The following is a 21,061-nucleotide window of genomic DNA, read 5'->3' on the forward strand; positions in this document are numbered from 1 at the left end:
ACTCACGTTTAAAGAAAAAATACGAAATGTTCTGTGAGTTTTAGAGGATTTGTTAAGAATGCAATCTGCTCATAAATTATTTAATGCTTTCTAAAGGTATACTATATAAGTTTTGCTTTTGAAGTTTCAGTGTGAATGCCCGAAAATACAGACAAGATTGTGTAGCTTCTCTCAGGAAGTCCAAACCAGCACATGTCACTTAGATCTGATTTAACATGATTTATGTGACTACGGTACGTGACGTTGCCATATACGCACCATCACAGCATCACCTAGCAAACACTGTTAGGGTCCTGCTCCAGGCTGGGTTGCACGCAGTGGGCTAGGAACCAGGCTTGCTGGGTTTCTCACAGTGGATGGTGGACATGCTGGTTCACAACACAGCCTCCTTTCCTCTTCCTAATTTGAACAGAGTTAAGACATTGAATTAAACAGCAGATGCCCTTCTAGCAAGAGGTGTGCTCAAACGTCGCGTTTTGTAGGCTGTATTAAATACAGCTGATCTGGATGAACAGCAGCAGCCACGGGCGTCTCAATCCAGTTTCACCTCCTCCACTCCCCACCCCATAAACTGCAGAGGCGGCACTGTGAACTCGGGGGTCTGCCAGGTATCTTCGTGCAAGAGAAAACACCTCCTCCTACCACCCTCCCAAAGCCATGGCAGAGGACACAGCTGTGCTGGGGTCCTCTTCTCCCCCATTTTCTACTTCTCCCTTCCCTCCTGCTCCCAGCAGCAGCTTAGGGTTCAGCAGGTACACCCACGAGCATTCCAAGCTCAGCAGCACGACCTACTCCAGGCTGAACGTGCGTTTGAACAGCCCTTCACCCCTCCCTGGGGGAAAACAACCTATGGATAAAACCCAGTGTGAGCCAAAAGTGACACAGCCCTATTACATCAAAACCTGGAATACAGAAGTGCGACACTTCCAGTGGAATTAAAGGATATGATAAATCAGATTATTCTTATCTCCTCCAAACACTACCCAACTTTTCATGCTAATTTATTTTCTCACATAAAACTACCTTGAACCAACTGTCAGTTCTGGGTAGTTTTTTTTTTTTGAAAACAGTCTTATTGGAGCATGGAAAGGCTGCACCTGGTTTTGCACACCTACATACCTCACGTGTGTTCGGATATTACAGAAAAAGGCACTGACGTTTACAGAAGGTGTGTCTTGGTCCCATTAGCAAAGCAGATAGCAGCAAGGTGCTGATAACCACCAGAACAGCCGAATTATTCAGGGCAAGGCTGGAACACGTAAGCTGCACTAGTTAAAGAGATGCTGGCCCATGCTTCCCCACCACCTGCTCTCAGCCCAGCAGCCCAGGTAAACACTCCCTAAATTGTGCCTGCTGGAACAAACCTTGTTAGGAAACAGCCCCCCAGGATATGGTTCAGTCTATGACACCATAATATGATTAAGTCTTTGAAAACAGAGGCTAGCTAGACTGTGAAATGGTTTTCCAGATTATTTGATGTTTTAAAGAATGATTCTCCCAGTGACAATAAGGTCTTGACAAGACAGACTGCCAAACACTGCTTTATGATTTCAGATAATAAAGGGCTGCACCAGCTAGTATAAAAACATTGTGAGGAGGAAGGAAGAAAGCTGGGAAGTCTAAAATAGAAGAAAATATTTGCAAAGAAGTTTAAAAAAAAATAAATCTGTTTAAGACAGATTAAAAATACATTAAGAAAAAATTGTCTAGAAAGCCCACCTATGAGCGTGGACTAAATCTATATCCTAAAATCCACAAATTTAAGAAATCCATAGATCCTCCAAATTCCAAATTGTTATGAAAAGGCAACAGAAGTTCCTACCTAGCCCAGATTCTGGATGTGCAGATGAGAAGGTATTTCTGCATGTGTCCATGGGGAAAACCAATTATTTTTTATTTTGCTGATTTGAAACAGTTGTTTCATTTTGCTCAAATGGTTACCCATGTTTGCAATTTTCTTCCAAGGTAGTTAGATACACTTAACATTTGCACAGAGTCATATGATTTCTTACACCTGCATTCAGAAACTTACTTTGATGTGAGTAATTTGATTCAGGGCAAGAAAAATATTTTGCAAAGTAATACAATAACTGAAAGAAGTTATTGTAACCATCACTAATAGCAGGGCGTGGATGCACCTGGTCCTTACAGACAACCATGTATAGTAAAAGCACTGTTTGAATAAAGAAAAAAAAATAATCATAATTTGTGGTTACTACCACTGATCTGGGAACTTTGTCAGGTTAAAAATGAAATCAACTGAAACCAAGCACTTGTCTAGATGTCAGAGGAAGCTGAGGCTCTCTATTAGAAGCTGTAAAGAAAAACAGTCAAAAAATAATCATGTGAGCTCTTCTGGAAAATGTCTGTAGGTGACTATTAAACAAAAGCATAATGACAAAGAAAACTGACACATTTTTACAGAAGACAGGAAACAAAAACAGTAAGATATCCTAAATATCAAAGCGCTTGTGGAAGCATTGCTTTATTCTGTACTGCTATAAAATGCAAACCTGCTTATTTTAAAAAACACACAAAAAACAATGCTGCAAATTTATTAGTCCCCCACTTAACTGTATAAGGGAGGAATGAGATGGCCCAGAGACACACTGCTTTGCAGGTCTAAAGCCTGTTTATAAATGCAAGGAATCCTGCCAACTAACAGTAAAGTAATGACTAAAAGGTATTATGATTAATATAGTTACCAGTAACCAATTATCCATTCCAGAAAAGCTCAGAAAACAAACAAAACAAAAAACCCAATCCCAAACCAGTGACCATAGTGTTATGAAACTACTAAAGCAAATACACCTGTAAGTGTTTTATGCAAAGCATTTGCTTGTAAGTAGATGAGAATTGCGTCTTCTGGACTCTGATGAAATGTAAAGCGTGGGAACACCTGCACCAAAGCAAGCCCTGGGCACAGAGAGTGCAATCAGATGCACGTTTAGAGGGAATGGATGCGTTGACGTGGTCAAGCTGCTGCAGATAAGCTCTCCAAAGAGTTCACTTTTACGATACGCACTGCAAAAAAAGTCACTGCAGATATTTCACTTTCAGATAACAGATGAAAGAGAAGCTCCTGGGTGAAGTCAGGCAGTCGCGGTGTGCTAGGGAGGAAACACTCGGCTGCTGCACCATTTCCTGGAACAGGGTCAGGTTAAAACTCCTGGCAGCAGTAGCAGCATGCCCACCAAAATCACATGCTGTGATTTTTGGAGCAGAGAAGGGACCAAAACCTAATCTCGAGGATTATGCTGGGAATTTGCTAGTGAGATACTACCAGGTAAGCAGCCTACATAATTTGGTATTTACAAGCCAGTAAACAAAACAAAACATAGGAACAAGCGAGACTATAAAAGAATCACATTCAAATCTGGGAAGAGATGGAAAAAGCAGTTTTGAAAAGTCAGAAAAATCTTAGTGCAAGATTGTTACTTTAAACTCAAACATCCCAAAAAATTAATAATACTACAGGCATAAATGACGGAGCCAGGAAATTAAGTATTTGTGTGTATCTATCTACCCATATATACACAGACACCTAAAATATATATACACAGCTACTTAAATATATCCATTAAAACATACACTTAAACAAACCCTCTCTCCAAAACACAGAATATTATCTAGAATTGAAGAATGAATATCTAAAACTTCCTTTATAGCTGCTAATTATTATGCAGGCCACATTCAAACTTTTGTGGGCTTTTGTGGCTACTCAAAATCATTTGCCAGGTAAGGAAAGACAGGAAAGACTTACAAATCCATTTGCTTGTGAGGACAAGCGAAATGAGGCCCAAAGGCTGATTCAGGCTTCTACCATGAAAGAGACAACATAAAATGCTAAGTCAGCACAAAAGTGCCTATCCCTGCCTTGTTCCTTCTGAGTCGGCCAAAAGAAGGCTGATGTGATGTTGCAGAAACCATTCCTGAAATAAATCTGCAATACACTCCTACTGGGAGAAATACAGAAAGAAAAAAAAAAAAAAAAAAGAAGGTAAAATGTCTACAATCAGAAACAATGCCTGAGACCAGTCCTTAATCTAAAAGAACCCAAGCAGAAAAACTGCAAATTTATTTCTTATACATTGTAATAAACGGTAAAAGGCTGTTTAACAGACCCCATTAGTAATCTGGCTAACCCTGCAGTCCTGTAAAATAAGCACACGACAAGAAGCCCGGCAAGACGGGATGTAGCCCTGCTGTTACGTGGTGGGAAGGCAGAGCAGCAGCAGCCAAAATGCATGGCCCAGAGCTCATCCCGCTGCACTTACAGGGCATCAGCCCCAACATGACCCTCAGTAGGTCAATGTCTGACGGAGGATGCTTGCTTGTTTTAAACCTGCTATAATTGTTGCTTCCCGTATGTGTATAAACTCAAGAAATGAAGGACAGACAATGGGAAGACAACCTGGGCCATCTAGACAACATTATGATTGGGGGGTGGAGGGGGGAATTGCACTGTGGCAGTGATGTAGCCTTGAAAGAGATGACCAGAGAGGCTGCTGAATCTCCATCCTTGGAGACTTTCAAAATTTGACAGGACAAGGATGACCTTTAGCAACATGCTCTAACACTGAGGTTGCCCTGCTTCAAGCAGGAGGTTGCACTAGAAACCCCAGAGGTTCCTTCCAACCTCCGTCATTCTCTGACCCTATGGCATATTTCACTTCTAGCCTTGTACAAACTATATCACCATTTAGTAAATTCCTTACATTCTTATGCATAAGATTTTACCAAATGAACATTTTTCATAGTTTGTTTATATATATTATGTGTTTATTTAATTTGTTTGTATGTATGCTTAAATACAACTATTTATCTATTCGTTTGCATGTACATCTAGGTACATATATATATACACACACAATTCTAGCCACCAATAAAACTAAAGAGTTTCTTTGTGATGAAACACAGTATTATCAGTTGCTGACCTCAAGCCCAGACAGCTAAAGGAAGCAGGAACTGTTTAAAGGAAACGATAGAAGTCATCAAGTTCTCCAAGTCTGTGTTTCAATAGAAACAACATCAGTTCTCATGTTACAGTGGTCTGTGAGAACAAGACGGAATAAAGGTCTTTTGAATATTTACATTGGCAGGAATGTATTAGTAGGAGAAACCCCTAAAGCTGAAGACACTTTATTATAAAGTAAGCAACATCTGTATAGGATTCATACTCAAATATTGTCAAACAACACATTATTTGGGGGAGGAATCTCAGTTAAACTATTATTCTTCTCTTCCTGCACAGTATTACCAAATATAGGTATTAGCGAATTACTATTGCCACATTTCTGGTCTGATAACAGATCCAGGATATACAACATACAGCAGTGGGAAAAGTTTTTTGTCATCCATTTCTGATAAAGCAACCCTTGTAGACATAATTTTGCAGTAAAGGCTTACTGATTCAGACAGCAATCTTATTAGCAAAATTCTAGTTTTTCACTAGATTCACGTGTTTGTGATTTTCACAAATTCACACCCAGACAGCAGGTTCACTGATGAATGTGGGAGGGCATTAAGGTTAAAAGGAGCAATGGGGCAGCCAGGTGGTGGGGATTTTGCCTCTATTTCCCTTTCTTTCCTCCTCCCATTTTCCTGGGATCTAAAATTTCCAGACTCACCTCCACGCACGTAAGAATATGCTGAAATAGACCAAAAACCCATAGCCCAGAATACTGTCTCCAAGCATAGTATCTGTTAATAACTCATAAATACTTGATGCAAGTTTTCTATAGATGGAATTCCTTATACTTTACAGTAAACGAATTTTTGGAACAAGTACATCGACCTAGTATTGCAGCAGCTCAGCAAGAGGCACCCTCTCAGTAGCCTGTCTGTCTTTCAGGCTGAAAAGCTGTAAATTAGTTAGTCGCTTCTTTACGGAAGCCATGCCATAAGTTGAACAGCGTTGGGTCCAACACAGATTTCTGTGGAACTTTACCAGTGACCCTCCACTATAAAAAAACCCAAACCAAACAACAAAACCAAAAACCCACAACTGCTTCCCACCAGCTTTTATCCAGTTGTTTACAAAGGCAAGGAATTTCCACCTTATTTCACAGCTGTTTAAAGAACTCATCAAAAGTCTCTGGAAATAACAACACACTTCCCTATCCATATAATTACAACCTTCAAAGAACTCCAATAGGTTTGTGAGACACGTCATCCTTGACAAAAGCCAAGTTGACTCTTTCTCAATAGGTCACACCTACCTATCTGTTACTAATTCTTTTCCTTACCACAGTTTGTAAATAATATGCCTGGAAGAGATCCAAGGCTTGCCAGCACACAGTTCTCTGGTTCTCCTCTGGGACTCCACTAAAAAACTTGTGTTATTTGTCACCTTCTGGTCTCCAGGTACCCAAATTGTTTCATTGATCACATCTCAAAATTTAGCCTTTGCATCATTTTTGTGGACAGCTAAAGCCTAGTTGAAGTCTACCATTACTACTTATTTCCTACCATTGTAGCCTCACCCATCACCCAAATGTTCATTAAAGATCATGAGCAGTCAAGTGTTACCAACCTTAAAACACAGAAGCTAAATCATATTTTTCCTAGACTTGACATTTCAACCTGTATAGCCTCTAATCTTACACTGAAGTGAAATTAATTTTATATTGCTACAGGCTTGGTGATACCTTTTTCAACACTTTTTTTTTTACTTTGATCTCTTACATGGTCTTCCTTCTTGAGAGGTAGTTAACAACTTCATTTCAAAATTGTCTTTGGGGAAGTTTTTTTTTTTTACATTTGCTGTGTGAGTTGAATAGATGTTCTGTGATGTTTCTACCATAATTTAGATTTAACTGTGTGAAAAGGCATGAAGCACCTGCCAGCAGATACTACAACAGTACAATACAGCCCCAGCCTCAGAAGGCAATTTGCTCTGAGATTATGTCACTGACGCTTTGTGATCCTTTCGGTTTGGATACATTTTGTCATTCCAGCATCCAAATATCCAAATCAAAAAGGATGTATCATTGTAGCAAAATCCATCTGCCCACTTATATTACTTTCATTTCAAGAATCTCCCTCCAACAGCTATAATGTCCCCTGCTCAACAACTGTGATCTCTCATTTCCTCCAACATCCTGTCTGAGAGAAATGGCAGGAGTCCAAAATAATTCATTGAAATGATTTAAATTCTTCCTGTAGAAAAGCAACTAAAATGGTCCTTTTTAGCCTATGGTCTCTAGACTGCTTCTAAGGGGAGAATAAAAGATAAATAAGAAAAACAAGCCTACTGTCAGCCTTAAATTTATGATAAAAAGACCTTGCACTCACATTGCAATTTTTTAAAAGCTATCATAGGAGTCATGGTTTAGATTCAGCATTTATAACTAGAATTGAGTGAACTACCAGACAGGACACACTGACCTGAAGTGAACGCATGGTAGAGACAGAGCCTTGCTTTTTCCACGGTTCTTTGCTACCATACCATACAAACCTGTTGCAATGACATAAACTGGCCGAAGCCAAGCTCAGGTGAAGCAGAGGAGAGGATTCTGCAGCCACGGCTCTGTCCTGACCCTTTTGGCTGAAGGCACCTACCCATAACTGGCCAACCCATTCCTCTCACCAGCTGGCTGCTCCCTCGGAGGACAGCCCGCGCTGGGGTGAACCACTCAGCTAACCTCAGTATTTGCATTAGGCCAGCACTGATCAGGCAGTCGGACCCGCTGTGCAGCACTGACTTCACGACTGCGCTGAACTGTTACCTACAAACTAGAATCATGTCATCAAACAGTATCTAATCCTCAGTTTACAATTGCTTATGCCGTCATCTGGTAAACTGCCCCAGCAACTAAGTATCTGGGAACAAGCAAAGTCCCGGTTTAAAAGAACGTTACGCATCTCTGTGAGCATTTCTACATCACCAAACAGCAGCACGCTCCTGGTAAATCTGATGCTAAAACAATCCGCATTACGCTATGTGGCATAAGACATTTGAATGTAATGCAAAGCTGACGTCTGGGAAGCCTAACATTTGTAAATCTGGGAGTGACTGGAAGAGTATGCTGCTGCCTACAGTGACCCATCCGGCGACAGCAGCAGGAGAAACGCGGCAGCATGTCACTGCTTGGGGGCCGAAACCACACAGCCAGGGCTACCAGAGGAAAACGACCTCTCCGGAATTGCACCCGCACCACCACCATGCTCTTGTTTCTGCCTGTGGAGGAGCGGGAGCCAGGTTTGAGTGAGCAAACGCTGTGATCTGAAAGCATTTGGGGGGGGGTGGAAATAAGTTTCAAAAGCCTCCGCGTTTCTGAGCGAGCTACAGCCGAGACGCGATTATCCCGCGCTGACCGCTGCCACCAAACGCTGCTGTTTGGAAGAGCCGCTCTAGCGAGCCACACCCGGGGCAGGCACGGCTCCTCAGCCCCGTCCCCACTGCCCTCGGGGTCACTCGGCGCCGCAGCCCGGCCGCGGCGGCAGCGGCAGGTGGAGCGGCGGGTACTCACAGCGGGTGCCAGCGCTCGGGCAGGCGGCGGTGCAGGGAGATGCGGTCGCTCAGGTAGATGTTGATCTGGTGCCGGCGGACGCTCTCCTCCTGACGGCGCTTCTCGGCCGGGCTCAGCTCCAGCCGCACCGCCCGGCCCAGCTCGCCCAGCGCCCCCGGGTCCAGGGCCGGCTTCGCGTACACCGGCTTCCGCAGCAGCTCGGCATCGGCGGGCGGCGGCGGGGCGCGGCGGGCGGCGTGGCGTGGCGGCGGGCCGTGCCGCCAGACGAGGAAGCCGACGGCGGCCAGAAGCCCCAGGGCCAGCAGCGCGCCCCCGCCCCGGCAGCCCCGGCCCCGCTTGCCCCAGCACAACCCGCGGCCGAGGCGGCCGGCCATGCCGAGCAGGCGGCGGGACCGCGGGCGGCCTCTCCCGGACGCGGACACGGACGCGGACACGGGCGCGCCTCCGCCCCAGGCGGACTCGGCGAAGTTCTCACAGACCTGCCCTCGCCGCGGCACCCGCCCGCCACCAGCGCTGCCCCCGCCAGGAAACCCGCCCGGCTCCTCCGCCGGCGGCTCCTCCCTCCTCCCCGCCCCGCCGCCGGCCAGCCCGGAGGGGCGCGGCACGGCACGGCACGGCGCGGCGCGGAAGAGCCGCGCACGGGCGCTGCCGCGGGGCGGGGAGCGGCTCCTGCCGGCGCCCCCGGGCAGGGAAACCTCCCCGCCTGTCAGCGAGGGGGGCTGCGCCCCTCCCGCTCCCCAGCAGGCTCCCTGGGAGCGGTGCCCCTCGGTTTCGTGGTGGGCAGCACGCTGCTCGGCCCCAAGGGCCCAACACACCAGGGAAGGCAGACGCCTGCAGCTTGCTCCGGGCTCTCACTGGGGACACGAGCGGTGGAGCCAGTAATGGTCCTGACCCAGCCCCGGGCGCTTGTCCCACGGTTCCTGGGGCAGGGAGGGAGCGGAGCAGGGCCCGCCCGGTGCGGCTGGGTCATGCACTGCTGGGATCTGCGGAGGAGGGAGGAAGTCATTGTCCCCTTCACGCACTTGCTGTTACCCTTCAAGGAAGAGGTGGTCTGGTCACCCTGAAGCTTGAGGGACCTTCATGAACACTGGTAGCTGTATGGCAGATACGCAGGGGTAACCCCAGCAAGGGAAAATTTGGCTGGCACAGGGCTGGCATGGCCACAGCAGGCTGCTTTGGCCATTGGAGATCACGGGGACGGCCCCAAGGCTTGCTGTCTCCTAACAGAGGTAGCCAGGGCTGCAGGAGGACAGCAAGGGAGGTTATTTGCCACAGAGGGACTAGGAAGAGCTTTGGGGCTGAAGGAAACAAGTCGGTAGGAAACCAGGCTTCATCCATTCTGCTCACTCTAGAACAGCATGTGCTTTAGAAGTAAACAGAACATGGGCCAAGAAGCCATGGGAGTTAATGACAAACTCTTTCACTGAAGAAAGCAGCGTGCTTGGTTGAAAAACAATGCCAACCAACGTGGCCTCATAGAAATCCAGAAGACAAGTGAAACCCCCAAATCTATTATCCAGATAATGGGCAGTCCGTTTCATAGCTTGACAGAATTATGGGAAAAAAGCAACTGTGGCATTTAGTCGAAACTTTCTGATTTGCTTCATACTCAAAAACATATCCTTACTGCTTTTTTAATTCACCCCCTATCAGGATGCAGCTCCATCTGCCTAAACTTGCAATCCTGCGGCCATGAGATTACATGAGAATTTGTGATTTTGCGTTTGAAAAACCTTAAGTGTAACATAACTGATACCGTTTATCTCTCACATTCAACAGGGAGCTGAAACTCTGGGTTTGAGGTGTCATTTGCTCTATGCATTTTACAAAGAGACCGTTTACTGCACTATCCTCTGCTGTTGGAGGCCTGTCAAGATCAACCCCGCGGAGGACTCCGGTCATCTCCAGAGAGGGACTTCAGCTTGGTAAGCGGTGTTGGGCAGTGCTCACCAGCATTGCTGAGGCGTGGAGGAAAACACCTCAGATGCTATGGAACGGGAAAAACCTCATCACTACCAGACAAGGTCACAGCATACAGCTATGAGCTGTTTCTGATTTTGCATGATAATAAATACTGTATGTGACAACAAACACAGAGGCTGTCAACTACTGTGGAGGCCTTGCTCTGGACAGAAGGGTACTGAATAATAATGAGTCATCCTGACACTAGCAAACCAGCATAAATCAAGCAGTTTAGGTGGATTTGCAGATGAGAGTGTGTGTGTATAGATATAATTTCATTATTTCTTATTCAGCTATACAGTTATCTATCACAGGTAATTATATATGCATAAAATCTAGTTCCAAAGCATAACATACCAGCTGGAATAAGTTAAGCATAATAGTAGTGAAGTATGTGTGTGTAAATATGCATTGTAGACAACTACTAAATACCAATATGCTGGACATGAGAATATACACTCTATATAAAGGAAGCCGTGTCTAGCAAGCTTTGTGTCTGAAGAGTTAGGTGGCACTAGTAATAGCATGCCCAGTGATTGTGTTGTCTCCTTGCTCGCCATCCTTCCTGAATAAAGGAAGCCCAGCTTGTGTCGTTGGTATTGAAGTCATAGCAGGAATTCTCTAGTTTCGGGCTGGTGGAGGGGTAAACTCTAAAGATACAGCCAACATTTCTGGAATGTGCTGCTGGTTTAGATCTGGTTGTCTGGAACAAGTATTCTTGGGTTTTTCCCTTTGTGTAAGGTTTCAAATTACTTAGAATAGGGTAACAGAAATATTACGCATGAGGACCCCAACAAGGACTTCCCGGAATGAATCAAAGGAGGAGATCTTCCTGATCTCCCAAAAGAAATTATTGGGGGAGATTGGGAAGATGTAAAGAGCAAAACGTAGGACTGAGTGTTAATTAAGAACAGTGAGAAAGAAAACAGGAGAGTTCTGCTGCAGGGGTTCTTAAGTATTGGAATAATAAGTATTTTATTTAAGTATTTTAAGTATTAGAGCAATATGGAAGAAACACAAGAATATAATCACATGACTAAAAGAAGTTTTGAGATAAAAAAATGGGAAACAGAACAAAATGTGACAGGACTGCAGGAGGCATGCTGCAATCAGTGGCAGACTGGGTAAGATCAGACAAGACTGCTGAAGAAGATAACCAGAATAGCTACTTCTCAGTCAGATTTTAAAAAGGAAGAAAGGGCTTGAAGAAAAGGTAGGAGAGCATCAGCTTGCTTACACAGCAGCAAGAAAGGTTACAGCTGGTGGGAAAGTAAGGGAGGCGGCTCGCAGTAGTAATAATGCCCTTAGAGCAAAGTAGCTGGGAAGGCTTCCTGTGGACATCATTGCAGTGAGGATTGAAAGTAATACTAGTAAACGGTAGTTCCCCGGGGCTGATGTCCAAGCATATAAATCTGAGGAAATTCAGTAAGGGGAAGTACAGTAATGGTGTTAATGCAAAAATCATTAAGAATAAATCAGTTGCATTCCCAAATAGGTTTGGACAAGATGTAAAGAATGTGAAGTCAACAACACTTTTTCTTAAACCTTTTTAAAAGTTTGTGGGGTTTAATTAAGATGGGAAGACTGAAATTTCTGAGCTGAAATACTTAAAGTATAAAGACTTCTGCTCTGAGTGTAAAAATATGCCCCAGAGAAAAAAACCCTACAGTTAATAAGGCAAATGAGTTTCCTGCTCTCCGTAAAGCTTGTAACAATGTTTTCATGGAGAAGTTCCTTTTAAGCAATTCTATTTTTTTTTTTTTTCAGGTTTAATAACAATGGAAGTTAAACCAATTGGTTTTGAGTTTTTGGGTTTTTTTTAATATTAGTAAGAATGTTTAGTGAGCTATAAATTCAGTTGCTTCAGGAGATTCAGTCAGAAATAAGTAGAGTAACTGGACAAGTAATATAAAACCTATAATTACTTATCTAGGAAGACCTATTATGCCCTCTGTTGTCAAAATTAAAACAGGAGATCAGTGGAATAATTAATACATTTGAAAAGTTTATCTTAAAAAAGTGAGATCTTACTTTTTCACCAAAAAAAAGAAGAAACAAAATATTAACTAAACCTTTCAAAAGCACTAAGAGACGAAGACTAAACACAACAATATGTAATTGTCCATAAGAACTTACATTCTAGCGAATGTAATAGCTGAAATTAAGAGTGTATCTGTTGCTCACTGAAATACCCATTTGAATTGCAGGCAATATTTAGTTTACCTAAAATACATGAGCTTATTGAACAAATTTGTCTACAGACAAGGAAAACTTAAAGCGGTAAGTTAAGATGAACTATTTTACACATCTATTATTTATTTTTATTATTTATATTATTTATATATTATTTAATAGCGATGACATACATATTGCAGAAAAAAGTAGAGGTATTAAATTTTGCAAAGGCTTTAAAATTTTCCTCATCCAAAGTTTTCTTTTTCATTTTTTTTGGTTAGATCTGTACTTTCAGTCAAAATGAAGCAAAATTATAAAATGGAAATGGGGTGTGGAGAAGTATCAGCTGATAGAGACTGCATTTTGAATAAACCTGAAGTTCAAATAGCTTCCTAAATTCATACTTTCAGCAGAAAAGAAAGTATCAAATAATGTGTTTCAAAATAATGTTCTTTGTTTTAGTAACAGCCAACGCTTAGGTATTCTAAAAAAAAGGAAAAAAATTATCAGAGGAACATGGTGTACAAATACATTGCAGATAGGTAGGAAATTTGTTCAAGGAGAAGATTCAGCCAAGTTATAAAACATATCCACTGGAGGTAGCTTCGGACCTATGGGTCATCATTCACCGTTGTTTTAACTCAATGTAAAAATAGCATTGCCCTGCAAAGAAACAGCCTCCCTCAACTTTCACCTTGGCTGCTCTTTCTCTCGTTCGTCAGCACAAGTGCACCTGTATTTTTAAAACATTATTATTCATCCCATTGTTCCACCAGTGCCAAGAAATTTTTTTTTATTAATATGTGTTGAAAGTGCTGTTATTTGAGGCAGTTGCATAGTGCAGGCAACACATGAAATGGGCTGAGCCCCCGCTTTCCCAGCTGCAGGTCTGCGCTGAAGGGTGGGTGTTGAGGTCCTCAGTGCTTCAGCGGGGACCCTGTTTTACAGGGTAGGCTTTGGGTCAAGAATGAAGCTGGGTGCATAGTACTGAGGCAGAGCATATCAGGAATTTAGATGAGAGGAAGAACAGTGGGTATGGAGTCCTAAAAATAAGATAGATTAAAAACACAGACCTGATGAGTGAGATAGAAACTGTTAGCTATTTCAGGGATCTTCTGTCAGACAATAAAAACAGGCGGCATTCAGTGGATGCTACTTGGGCAAGACCTAACCTGTACCAGTTTGCAGATTCTGTAGTACATGTATGCGCGCATGTACATATATATGTCTACATATATACATACACACATACACAAACTTACAAAATATCTTGTTCGAAAGGACATAGGCAAGCCAGGACAGCTTAAAGGTAGTAAGGATGTGCATACCAAAGGCATCGATTGGGATATTTTCTTGCTATAGGTATATATTGTTGATATATAAATGTTGTCTTTAGCTAAATAGCAAGCATGAACTGCAGGCAGTAGAAGAGATATCATACATAAAGGAAGCCATGGCTAGCAAACTTAGCTGTCAAAAACTATTGGAACAAAACTGCAGTTCTGTGCACGGAATATGGTATGATGTGACATGTTACTGAACGGACTGTTCGAGGTCTGTTATATTGGAAACCGGACTGATTTTTCGTTACGTTCTTGTGCAGACACAGTGAATTGAAATACTGAGCTCCAAATAGTTTTTGAAAGTTTGATCAAAATTATGGCATATTCAGAAACATTTAAATGAAGTAATTTCATCACAAAGTTATAACAGCTGGCTATAGTAGACAAAGTGGAGACCTGTTATATACGCCATGATTAAAATTCTGAACCAAGAACTCAAGGGGATATTACGTGATGGAATTAATCTTAGTCATCCTATACTGTAGGCACTTGCCACCACTTTTTTTTAGTAATTTTTCAAGGTTATTTCTTTTTCTATGCCTGAAAGGACCAAAGTTAACGTATGAGTGAGTCTAATGATACTGGAGAAGCATCTGCTTTTCTCTGATGGTATGTCTAATATGTGTGTCTATGTTTTTCTTTAAGATGGAGATAAGAGTCTTCACACAAAACACACGCTAAAACTTTCAGTTTTCTTTTTCTCATAAGTATGACTTCCTTGTGAGTCACATCAGTAAGGTTTTACAGTAGAAAATAAGCCTTTTACTCCTTGAATTACCATGAAAATAATGCCATTGTATTTGGGGATTTGAGATACCGTCATCCCCAGACTTTCATAATGAAGATTATGACTGAGTCAGCTATCTCTAGTTTTCTGGATTTCTTTGGAACAGATTGCTTGACTACTTGCATTTTTCCCTTTCTGAGATGCTTTTGATTATGATGGCAATTTTATAGTCTTCCATATTACGTGATCGTGAATTATATATGAGGTAGAAATTTTAGCATGTGTCATGGTATGAGGATATGTCCAAATGTATTACATCCTATTACTGCTAGAAGAGCAACAGAATTTTTTGTCATGTTACCTGGCCAATTTGTAGTTCTACATCACTGCACATTTGCCATATTATACTTACTTTACTAGCTCCACAGGTACATTACACGCCGTAATGGTTTCTGAGGCTTTGTTTTGCAAATTTATGAGTTCTGTCTCTTGCAGAACGATGGCTCTAAGTTTATCTCCCTTATGTCGCCTTGTATTATGAGCAGCTTTAATAAAGCCCATTTAATAAGGCCCATTTAACTCCCTGCTGGTGTTTTGATATCATTTGCAGTGGAGACTTCAGTTAGAAAAGTTTCATAAATGTTGGCCTCACATGTTTGCTATTGTCTTATCTGTTCTGCTTTTTTTGGTGTGCCTGTTCTGTTCCTTGTACTTTTCTCGTCTCCTTTAGTCTAAAGTAATTTTTTCATTCATCAGGTTTTTCTGTCATTTTAAATAATTTTAACCTCACAGCAATCCCACACTGACCTATACAAATTAGTACATTGGTGATGTGAAGGAATTTCTTGTCAAAAGCAACGTATTTTTTGCTGGCTGGACAAACCAGATGCAGTTTGGACAAACCTTCCAAGCAACTAATGCACAATCTGCACTTGAGACTCTTGGTTTTGTTTTCTCCTGTATTATCATCTAACCTAAGCTTCCTCCATCCTCTTACCTAATGAGCAGCTTGAAAGGCTTAGGTTGTTCTTTCGTTGGTGAAGAAATCAAGTCCTGTATTTCCCAGAGACCTTGGTACTGCATCACCATAAGAATACTCTATAGCACTTATTTCAGCAGAGATCTGATTATTTTTCTCTTGCCTCATGATATTTTGATTCTCTATCAGTGACAGAAATCGCTGAGTGATCACATCTGTATAAATGCCTAGGATGCTGACTGAAGATAGTAATGGCCATCAGATGACAGCAGCAGAATTTAGCACAAATAATTTCCTCTCCCATTTTGTAAACCCCAGCAAATACTTCCTATTGCTTACTTATGAGTTTCTTTAAAGAAGAGTTGCATCTTTTGCTGTTAGGTTCCTAATTACATTAATGATATCTTTGGAATTTCAAACCATTAGTGGAATTTGATAGCAGAATCAGCAGCTACATAACATAAATTTGTACGATGAACATGTTCAGTAGCTTATCTCAAAGATAAACTGGGGTGATTCTGTCGCTAATTTGACTATATCCAAGCATGCACTTTGATATGGTAAGTATGACACAGTTTTCTTCAATCATGAATAATGTATTGCATTAATCACTCTTGCCATTCCCTTCTTCCAAGCTCTGAAATCTTACACAGAGTGAACTGCACCATCCAGCTTTATTGATAATGGCAAGCTCCTCATACTATCGTAACGTAAGAATGCTTGTACTGGCTAGACCAAAAGTCTACCTAGCAATGCATCTTGCTTCTGATGATGCCTACAATAAACATCTTTATGCTTAAGGAAATTATTTAACATAAGTGCATATGTTACATATTTAAATATTTTACATGTTTTACATGAGTTAACACATGGTATCTATAATGGAGGAAGCATCACTAAATATTTACCCTATCTAGGAATTTGTCCTATTCCTTCTGTAATGATAAATTTGCAAAGGTGTAAGTAATTTTTATTTTCTTTGCTGTGAATAGTACTTTCCCAGAGGACTGGTTTAAGCGGCCATAAACACAGCCAGGACTCTTGTTTGCTGGTCTTTCTCCAAGTGTAACCTGTTTGGCCCTTTGCTGTGATGAACTGGCAATTTGGATTTGCAAGTGGATCAGAGGCAGAAAGCCATGTAACTTGGAAGATGTGCATGCCACTGCCTAAAACCAGGGGATGGCTTCATGTTAGTGGCATTTGGTGGTTTCACTACACTCCCCATAACCTTTCCTAGTCCTCTTGTCCCCAAACCCACCACTGTAATAAGTGCCATGTTCTGCCATTGAAGTCACTGATTTTAATAGATAATGACCTGCCCAAACTTACAGGGACACGACACAGTATTCTTAAGTGACTGGTCAACTGCAGTTCAAGAGTTATTTCATTGGTGCTCTATTTTTTCCCCTCGCTTTAGCTGTCGTAAGTCCATATAACCTGGAAGAGATTTCAGGTTACCTGGGAGGCTGAAGCTAAAGAGAAGATAATTTGAAACGCCACAAGAAATTCAAATTTTATGCTCAAACTCCTTAAACTGAAAGACTAACTGATCAGCGCTATCAGGGGGTGGGAAATATATGTTTGTTGAAGAATGATTCAACTGTGAATCCTGCATCTCAGTGAAGGAAGGGACTGTTTTGGAGCTGAAGGAAAAAGTTAGGAAGGTGCAAGTAAAGGCTGAAGTATCACCTAAGTGGAGTGGGGCTGACAGAGGGGGACCGTGCCAGCCTGTAGAAGTCACGTTGTGAAGGAAGAAAAAGGGGTGGTTGTGTTGGGTGAGAGCAAATAAGCCCCATAGCGAAGGCTTGCTGCGATGACCCCGGGCAGAAAAACATGTAATGCAGAGACACGTCTTTGTATGGGAGTCAGTAATGGTAGCAGGAACAGGCTGTAGAAAACGGCTGCAGCCCAGATGCGAGTGGATGACAGAAAACACCTGGGGAAGGGGGCAGGAGCCGCAGTGACCCAGGCGCTGGCTGGGGACGAGGAGGGGTGACACCGCCGCGACCGCCAGCGGGGACGGCCTGGCGGAGAGCGGCGCCGAGGCCTTCGGCCCAGGCGGGGACGTCCCTTGCCGGCTCCGAGGAGCGCGGCGTGCGGCCCAGCCCGGCTTCCCCTCCCGCCGTGCGAGAGGGGCCGGGGCGCTGCGGCCGCCCTCGGCCGGCCTCCTCCCGCCAGCGGAGTCCCCTCCTCCCCACTGCCTTCCCGGCGGCCGCCCAGCTGCCGGCGGCGGAGGCGGTCGCGGGCGGCCGAGCTGCGCGGGGCTCGCCGGCGCTGCCCATGGGGGAGTGCGGGGTGCCCCCCCAGGTCCAGCTCTTCCTCCGCGCCTGCGAGCAGGGCGACTGCGAGACCGCCCGGCGCCTCTTGGGGCTGCCCGGCGGTGGCACCGCCGACCCAGCGGCCCCCTCCTCCTGCGGTACCGAGGAGGCGGCGGCGGCAGAGCCCCGCGGCGAAGCGTCCGCCTCACCGGCCCCCGCCGTGCCCGTGGACTGCACCGACGAGGCCGGCAACACGGGTCTGCAGTTCGCCGCGGCGGGGGGCCACGAGCAGCTGGTGCGGTTCCTGCTGCGGAAGGGAGCCTCGGTGCAGAGCAGGAACCACTACGGATGGAGCCCCCTCATGCAGGCAGCCAGGTAGGGGGCGGATCCGGGGGGGGGGGCGGGCCTCCGGCCGCCGCCCCGTCTCGCCGCGGGGCACCGGCCTAGTCAGAGGCAAGGCCGGCTACCGCCCCGGCGGCAGTCCCGGGGCGGGGAAGGGAGGGCCGCGGAGCCGCACAGCCTCGGCGGCCCTCCCTTCCCCGCCCCGGGACTGCCGCCGGCCCCGTCGCCCTCAAAATCCCGCTCCCCAGGCTGAGGGAGGGTGCCCGGGAGCGCTGGGGGGCTCCAGGGGAGTCAGCATGCGTGAGGGCGGGCGGGGAGGCGCCATGTTGTAGGCCGCGGTCGGTCGTCGCTGGTGTAGTGTAGTTAACACGGGAGATCTGAGTGGTCACCTGTTACCTCCCCGGCGGGTGGGTGAGAAGGGGTTGTCGGGTTTAAATTTGGTTAAGTATTACACTGGAGTGTTAGGTTTTCTCTTTCCATATTAAGGAGGTGGTGATTGAAGCTGTGCACACTTTCTTGGGTAAAGCCAGTGCAGAATTGCTGTCAGAGGTAACCTGAACATGAAAACACTGCTCCCCTCTTTCCTTCTGTGGAAATAAGATATGTGCAGACTGTTGCTTCATTTTTGGTCATTTTTTTGGGGGGTGTGTGTGTCTTACCTATCTGTTGAAAGGTCACCTCTGACATAAAACATACTGAAGCAAACAGAAATAATTCATTTTACTTGGCTTTTCTATACTTTCCTAAATGGCTCACTGGAGGATATGGAAAATCATTGCTGAGGGTTTTAATGACAAAACTGGATTGTTTTCTGCATCAATGATGCCATGCTTCTTGTAACCCACAGCTGGGATGGGGGAGGTCCCTGTATTGCTAATGCTGGTGTTTGTGCTTATCTTTACGTTTACAAGTAACCCTTGGGTTTACAGACGTGTTTTGCAAGGTTGGAGGGCAGTGCTTTCCTATAATAATTGAATGCTTAATTGAGAGGAGAAATGGTTTTTGGGTTTGGGTGGTTTTTTTGTTTCTTAACAGATTAGACTACTTGGAAGAAAAGAGTCTGTTTCAAAGTCAACATTTCTTTTTTCAATTAAAGCCCATAGAAAGTTCCCAAAGAATGAGTCACACAGCTGGTTTCCCAGTAAGAACAAGGAAGACAAGGTTCAACAATTTTGTTACTTTATGAAGGTTGAAAAAAAAAAAAAGGGAAAAAAGTTGTAGAAACATTCTTAAATTTTTTTTTCCCCTTAATGAAAACCGTATGCTCATTCTCTAAAAACAATAAACTCAAATCACTATAACTCTCTTACTTTTAAAAAAATAACTTGCTGCCATTTGAAAAGTACTGTAGATATCATTGAAACCTGTGGAGAAAGCATAAAGTGGAAGAGCATGTTTCTTTTCTCTTTTTAATGGATAACCAAAAAGGAAACACAGTTTTTGTACAAATGTAGGTTTTGAACTGTATAGATGTTTAATTTTCTGGCTGTGGTTAGTCCTGTTGAAATTGGACAGGAGATAGCATATATGCATAAAATTAACCATGTGTACAGAGGTTGCAGGCTCTGCTAAGGTGACACAGTGAAGGCTACCAGGATAGACCTAGGGACTAGACAGGCCCTGGAGGCTTCCTTCTGCAACTATGTACTTTCTGAAAGGAAACTAGGGAGTTTTGGTCTCATGTCTGCTGTTAGTGGTTAGTAGCGTTCTTTGGGATTTCCTCAACTAACATTTGCTTTGCTGCCATGTACAAAGGCTGCTTTCAGAATCAAAGTTGATTGTGTTAAACACTACACAAGCATATAGTAATGCGTGATATCTGCAAAAAGAGCAGAAAGTACACATCTTATCAATGTATTATGTTTATTAAAATGTGGGATTCCTCAGCTGAGGAAGGGTAAATGGTTTCCATTTTCTCACAGTTAGCTAGCTGTTTGGGTGTATGGCTTGCATGATTGTCTTTTGCTTGCTGACAAACTACCAGAGCCTCTGATAGTCAAGTTGTATCAAAGCTGGGTTACTGGTGAAACTTGTGTCAGAGTTCAGTCCTCTGACAAGTTCTTCTAGATATTTCACACAAGGAGGGCTTAATGCTTTAATACCAGGTTTCCTTATTGGAAGATATTTGATGTTACACAGGATTTTAGTTTGTCCTAGTATTACAGCAATCTCCTGAAATCTTAACACAGGCTTAACATAGCAACTGCAACAACACAGTTGAACCACAAGACGAACAGCATGCCTGTTACCAGTCCCTGTGTGCTCACCATCACGATGCTGGGCGTCCCCAGTTGCCGGGGAGGAATATGTGGCTGGAAGCCAGCTCAAGCCCCTTGCTCTCTTCAAAATCAGTTTTGTTGGTTGCTCAGTTTTGGTCCTCTGTGTTGGGCTGAGCAGTGTAGACACTCCCCCCATGCTGGTCTGGCGGACTCAGGAAGATAGTACTTTCTATTGATTGTTTTAGGGAAGGCCATTCACACAGCCAGTTGTCCCACTCTGCTGACAGAGCTGTTTTTCTAAAACAAAGGCCACCCTCTGGTCCCCTTTGTGTTGAGAGAAGTTCAGCTTACTTTACAACAGCTGTGGCCACTGGCTTTGTTCTTCCCTGAGCTTCATGGGCACATGCCTGTCTTCTCTGAGCCTTCTTCCATTGTGGGGGTTCGTTGGTGGTTCACAACTGGAAAGCAAGGGATGGTGCAAATACAAAAGATTGGCTATCCAGTTCATAAAAGGGTCTTTTTTTTTTTTTTTTCTTCTTTAGCATTAACTCTTTGAAATTTTTACTCTACTTGTTCAATAGT

The 21,061-nt window shown here is 43.9% G+C and overlaps 2 protein-coding genes across 2 annotated transcripts in view; one reads left to right on the forward strand and one right to left on the reverse strand.

The window, feature by feature from the left end:
- The window catches only part of GALNT12 (polypeptide N-acetylgalactosaminyltransferase 12), a 49,559-nt gene extending 40,711 nt beyond the window's left edge, over positions 1-8,848 (reverse strand). The window contains exon 1 of the mRNA XM_059815493.1: positions 8,475-8,848. Coding sequence (XP_059671476.1) covers positions 8,475-8,848 — 374 coding nt within the window. The remainder of the gene's footprint in view (positions 1-8,474) is intronic.
- Positions 8,849-17,940: 9,092 nt separating this feature from the next.
- ANKS6 (ankyrin repeat and sterile alpha motif domain containing 6) overlaps positions 17,941-21,061 on the forward strand; it is a 42,499-nt gene continuing 39,378 nt past the window's right edge. The window contains exon 1 of the mRNA XM_059815384.1: positions 17,941-18,293. Within this exon, the coding sequence (XP_059671367.1) occupies positions 17,941-18,293 (353 nt within the window). The remainder of the gene's footprint in view (positions 18,294-21,061) is intronic.

Source organism: Gavia stellata, chromosome 3, assembly GCF_030936135.1.
Source record: "Gavia stellata isolate bGavSte3 chromosome 3, bGavSte3.hap2, whole genome shotgun sequence".
Classification (NCBI taxonomy): domain Eukaryota; kingdom Metazoa; phylum Chordata; class Aves; order Gaviiformes; family Gaviidae; genus Gavia; species Gavia stellata.